Genomic DNA, 6,285 nt, shown 5'->3' on the forward strand with positions numbered 1-6,285 from the left:
AATAACCTCACATATGCAGATGACACCACCCTTATGGTAGAAAGTGAAGAACTAAAGAGCCTCTTGATGAAAGTGAAAGAGGAGAGTGAAAAAGTTGGCTTACAGCTCAACATTCAGAAAACTAAGATCATGGCATCCTGTCCCATCACTTAATTAAAAGACACTTACTCCTTGGAAGGAAAGTTATGATCAAAAGTGAAGAACTAAAGAGCCTCTTGATGAAAGTGAAAGAGGAGAGTGAAAAAGTTGGCTTACAGCTCAACATTCAGAAAACTAAGATCATGGCATCCTGTCCCATCACTTAATTAAAAGACACTTACTCCTTGGAAGGAAAGTTATGATCAATCTAGACAGCATATTAAAAAGCAGAGACATTACTTTGCCAGCAAAGGTCCGTCTACTCAAGGCTATGGTTTTTCCAATAGTCATGTATGGATGTGAGAGTTGGACTATAAAGAAAGCTGAACGCAGAAGAATTGATGCTTTTGAACTGTGGTGTTGGAGAAGACTCTGGAGAGTCCCTTGGACTGCAAGGAGATCCAACCAGTACATCCTAAAGGAGATCAGTCCTGAATGTTCATTGGAAGGACTGATATTGAATCTGAAACTCCAGTGCTTTGGCCACCTGATGCGAAGAGCTGACTCATTTGAAAAAACCCTGATGCTGGGAAAGATTGAGGGCAGGAGGAGAAGGGGACAACAGAGGATAAGATGGTTGGATGATGTTGAGGCCAGCTCAAAAAGCAGGGTTTCCAAAAGCGCGATATGGCGAGAGAATGAGAAACGAGACACAAGAATTCAGAGAAAAGTGAGGATCAGGGGACCAACACCGCTCCAATGTGAAGGGGCCAGAACTGAATCCAAGCAGCTTTATTAGACTTCCAGCCGTGAAGGAAAGAATATGCAGGGAATTAAACTGTAACTCATGTGGCCTTCGGGGCCAAAGAACAAAATGATCATTAACCATTGAGTAATTAGGAAACTAATCAATAACAAATCAGTAACTATGACTAATATTCTTATCTATAGATTTTCCACCGGATACATAAAACATGTGACTCTGAGATGCCAGTTGAGAAACAGTCTGGGGTCGGTTTTCTGACCCCAGGATCATATCTTGTTTTCAAGATTGTGAACTAACAGTTCCCTCTGGATTTGTTCCAAGAGTCTCATGCCTTATAGCATCCAGTTTATCAATAATTATAAATTCCTCTTGTGGCCCTTGCCAGGGCCTGCTTTTCTTTTATTCATCCTGTCTCCTACAGGATGGCATCACCGACTCAATGGACATGAGTTTGGGTGAACTCCAGGAGTTGGTGATGGACAGGGAGGCCTGGCATGCTGTGGTTCATGGGGTTGCAAATAGTCAGACACAACTGAGCGACTGAACTGAACTGAATTTTGTAACAACAGATCTCAGATGCAAAGTAACAATGGCTCGAAAACAAGAGAAAGAGGTTTTTGTGAAGAAAGATGGAAAATGCTAGGATTTAGCCATTCATGACTTAACTGTAGTTAGTTTTAGGAATGTTCTAGGTTTTTGCATTCATGAACTCTGACACTTTTGTTTGCATAACCTTACAAAGGGAGAAACATTGCAATCTTAATGGTATAAGTATTAGATTGTTGATTTATTGCAAAAATAACCAGACACTTTACTGACATACATTAATTTATTCTTTAAAACAACGCAAGATTGAGTTTATTATCATGATTCTAAGTTGCTCAGATGAGGATGTTGGCATTAAGTGACTTGCCCAACATTTTCCAGTAAATTAGAATTAAAGCAGGAACTTAAATGAAAATCTGAAACCATCCATCCCTCTCAGCTCACTTGAAATATTTAAAAATTTAAGAAATTATTCAATTGAATTTAAGGCAACTATGTTACTACTTGAATGGATCTACACATGATTTATTGATGCCATCATCTTTCAATATTCATAATCTATTCATGTTACACTCTTGCTTAAAATATAGTACAGACTCAGTTATCCACATAGTAAAATCTCAGCCCACAAATAAAAGCAAGGTATAACATAAAGATTTTAAAAAGCTGAAAATTTACAGGTCACAGTGGTTCTTGGAAATGCCTTGAATTAAATGTACGTAGGATGTGTGTGCTTTCTGTGTGATTGTACTGTTTTCACAAAGAAGTAAGTGACCCCAGTTGGTTAAAAATCGTGTCTGTTATCTATCTTCTCTTAAACTATTCATATGACAAATAAATCATTAGATAAGGAAAAGCAATTTAGTTTTACATACAAAAAGGGATTATTTAATGAATTCATATTTCATGGAAGAAATTCAGCCAGAAATTCAATCAGTACTGATCATTTAATATGAGTACCCTTTAAACTCATCATTAGGCCCAGGGAGTGGTCTTATGAGGTTACTAGGTGAGGTCTAGACTTTTTCCATCTCCATTTCATCCGTATATAAATGGGGTTATTTTTAGCTGAAATCAGCTTTAAAGCTTATCGTCAGTTGCATAAACATTGAAGATGAGAAGACAAGGAAACTTCTGAACACACAGTGCTGCTCTCACCAAGGCAAAAAACCACAGTAGACCTCCGGTGATAGGTCTCAGTTAGACAGAGGGATCTGGAAGTGCTCACTGACTCAGTGATGATTAGAATTTGTCTGCTAAACATAGGTATAGACCGGAGATTTCATAGTCTTGTCGAAAATCTAGGCACTGGCTTAGGTCAGAGTTGTAGGGTTTTTGAAAGACTAACTTTCAAAAAGCAAGATTGTAGCACTGAGGCCTGATGAGTTAGCTTTAGCCAATTTGCATATTTGGAGGAATTGAATCCCCCTGAAGCTCCAAGGAGCTTCTGTGTGACTGAGGTCAGACCTTCACACCCAGAATATGTTCTTGATAAACCAGTGATAGAGTCAGTTGCAATCTCCATGCTGAAGGATCTCTAGATCTTGGTGAAGGAAAGTAAGCAGAGTTGTGAAGAGCTGGAGCATAGACTGGAAAATACCGTTTCTTAAAGTCCAGGGTCCTTAGCTGCAGAATGGGTCTCATTCTGTAAAAGTGAATGGTGTGAGGAATTGTAAAGAAGGAATTTATTCTGAATGTTTGCATGTTAAGATATCTTCTTCCTAAGCTTTAGAGTAAGAGGGCTCTAGAAACTCAAGAGTGTCAACAGAGAAGGCTCCTGGAAGAATCTGAGCACTCATGAGGGAAGAACATTAAGACAGAACCCCTGTTCCCAAGGGGGTGCCATGCCATCAGACCTTTCTAAGACAACTGTACTTCCCACTAGTTTTTTAAAAATGTACTTTTTAATTTGCACTGAGTCACAGTGGGATTCACTGGCCATATTTTTAGTGAAAGCAAAGTGGAGTTGACGTAACACCAATATAGGGTATGTGAGAAAAGTGAACCTCGGTTTGACATACAGCAAGGAACACACAGGAGAGAATCTTAGGGAACAGGCTTATGCAGTGTTGAGACATCACTCTTCACCAGAGGATCCACATAGGAGAGAAACCATGTTTGTGTGCTGCCTGTCACAAAACACTCATTCATGAATGTACACTGCATGGTCATAAGAGGAACCACGTGGGAAAGAAAACATACTGTTGTGTAGATTGTGGGAAATGCTTCAACTGCAAGAAAAGCCTCACTGCTCACCAAAGAATCTACTTAGGAAACAAACTATAAGTGTCTTTAGCAGTACTGTGAAATAGAAATATATTCTGAGCCACAAGTGTGAACCACATATATAATTCAAAATTTTCCTAGTAGCCACATTAAAAAGAAACCAGTGGTGTTAACTTTAATAATCTATTTTGTGTAACCTCATATATCAAAAATATGTATACAATCAAGATGTAATCAATATAAAAATCTACATATGATATTTTACAGTATTTTTGTGTTCTCAGTCTTTTTTTTTTAATTATATTTTATTCCTCTTATTTATTTTTATCTTTGCTGGGTCTTCTTTGATGTGTGGGCTTTCTCTAGTTGCCACGAGTGAGGGCTACTTTTCTTGCTGGGCTTGGGCTTCCCACTGCAATGGCTTCTCTTATTGTGGTGCACGGGCTTAGTTGCTCTGTGGCATATGGGATCTTCCTGGACCAGGGATCAAACTCATGACTCCCACATTGGCAGGAGGTTTTTAACCACTGGATCACCAGGCAAGTCCCTACGTCTTTAAAATGCAGCAGGTGTTTTACACTACAGCACATCCCAGTGCGGATTAGCCATGTTACACATGCTCAGTAGCCTGTGTGCCCGTTGGCTGCTGTATTGGACAGCATGGCCAAACCGTTTACCAGTTGTAAAACTTTAAATGCCATCAAAGAGTTCACTAAATAACATCTCACTTAATTGCCCGAAATGACTTTTATTAATTAAGTCCAGGTCTTGTCCTAGCCCTATGGTAAAGTTACCAGTGATTTCTAGATAATAATGACATAATGCGTGTTAAGCACTTAAGAGAGTACTTAACTTACAATAGATGCTCCATAATTATTAACAGTTGTGATTTTTAAAATATTGGGTTTTTTTTCATTTAGCAAATAATCTGTATTTCTAAGATTTCTTTCTCATTCCCAGGGAGAATCTTACTTTAAAGAGATCAGGGTAATTTGTGACAACGTGGATGAACCTGGAGGGCATTGTGCTAAGTGAAATAACCCAGACAGAGGAAGATAAATACCATATGGAACCACTTATATGTGGAATCTAAAAAAAGAAATTGAACAGATAGAAGCAGAGAGTAGAATGGTGGTTGCCAGGGGCGGGTAGGAGAAATGGGGAGATGCTGGTCGAAAGATACAAGCTTCCAGTTATGATTAAGTTCTGAGGATCTAATGTACAGCATAGTAACTAAAGTCAACAATGTTGTATTGTGTACTTGAAATTTGCTAAGAGTATTTAGCATTTTATCCAAAAAAATGAAAACTAAAAAGTAACTGTGAGGTGATATATGTGTTAATTAACTTGATTTTGGCAACCATTTTAAAATGCACACGTAAATCATTTTGTACACGTTATATTACAGTTGTTTTTGTTAGTTTTACCTCACGAAAGCTGAAATAAAATCCTATTTAATAGTTAGAAAACATTAGTAACAGGAAAAAAATTTAAAAAGCAGGCCATTTTTTCTGATTTATTATCTTGCTGCTTCTCACAGAGAATAAGAAAAAAACTTAAATTTCTCTTCCCTGCTCCCATTAGCTTTGTTTTAATGGGGGTTATTTGCTCTGATTGGTCCCCTGGCCCACTTTTTTTTTTAGTGGCCATTCCATTTCATCTGTCTCGTTATTTTTCATGGTCTGCTAATATTTATAAATGAAGGACTTGATTATTCAGTGTGGGTAATTGATGTGGTCACTGCCTGCAATTATGTGGGCTAATGTTTACTTTTCCCTGATTGATTTCCCCCCGGTATATGCAGTGAGGTGATAGATAGGTTGGTAGTTTGATTCTTTGGCTTCACTTCTCCTTCATTGTGTTGAATGGGAGCTTGTAGGCCTCTCGGCTATGCTATGGGATAAGCTAGGTGGATGTGGATGGCTACTGTTCAGTGTGGGTGGCAAGTGTTCAACTATCAAAAGTGGTAGGATTAAGTACCTGAGTAGACTGTTCACTTTATAACATTTGACATGCTATTATATTTCTTTACAGAAATACACATGGCTTGATAAAAGCCCTTATGAAACTATTACAAATGCAAGCTGTTAAGGAAGGACACAGCGGGGAGAAGAATATTCAGGATATATATAATATTAGGTAAGCCTTTTCTCCTTTCTTTTGAAACTTTTGTTTTTAGTGAATTGTTAAATGTTATGAATTAAGACATGCTAATTCATTAAGAATTAGTTATTGAAGTTCACAGAGACTGTGAGTCTTAACCTCTCAGGAAGTTAGTATTTCCAACACTCAGGATTGAGATAGAATTGACTACCGTATGCTGAGTATCATCACTGTGGCTTTCAGCTTGCTTCCTTGGAATTGGAATCTTTTGTCCAAAATTCAAGTCATTCATTTTGATCTGGGATATAGAATCATTTTCCCAATGCTGTGAAAACTGAAGAGTTCATTGAACAAATGTATTAAAAGCAGGAAAATAAACTTCCTCACTATAGAAAGTAACAGGACTATGCTATGCTATGCTAAGTCACTTCAGTCGTGTCCGACTCTGTGCGACCCCATAGATGGCAGCCCACCAGGCTCCCCCATCCCTGGGACTCTCCAGGCAAGAACACTGGAGTGGGTTGCCATTTCCTTCTCCAATGCATGAAAGTGAAAAGAGAAAGTGA

The 6,285-nt window shown here is 38.3% G+C and overlaps 1 protein-coding gene across 3 annotated transcripts in view; it reads left to right on the top strand.

The window, feature by feature from the left end:
- The window catches only part of FOCAD (focadhesin), a 295,859-nt gene that overhangs the window by 41,412 nt on the left and 248,162 nt on the right, over positions 1–6,285 (top strand). For all 3 annotated transcript variants that reach the window (XM_010857081.1, XM_010857080.1, XM_010857079.1), the window contains one exon: positions 5,651–5,755. In XM_010857081.1, the coding sequence (XP_010855383.1) occupies positions 5,651–5,755 (105 nt within the window). The remainder of the gene's footprint in view (positions 1–5,650; positions 5,756–6,285) is intronic.

Source organism: Bison bison, unplaced genomic scaffold, assembly GCF_000754665.1.
Source record: "Bison bison bison isolate TAMUID 2011002044 unplaced genomic scaffold, Bison_UMD1.0 scf7180017864376, whole genome shotgun sequence".
NCBI lineage: Eukaryota > Metazoa > Chordata > Mammalia > Artiodactyla > Bovidae > Bison > Bison bison.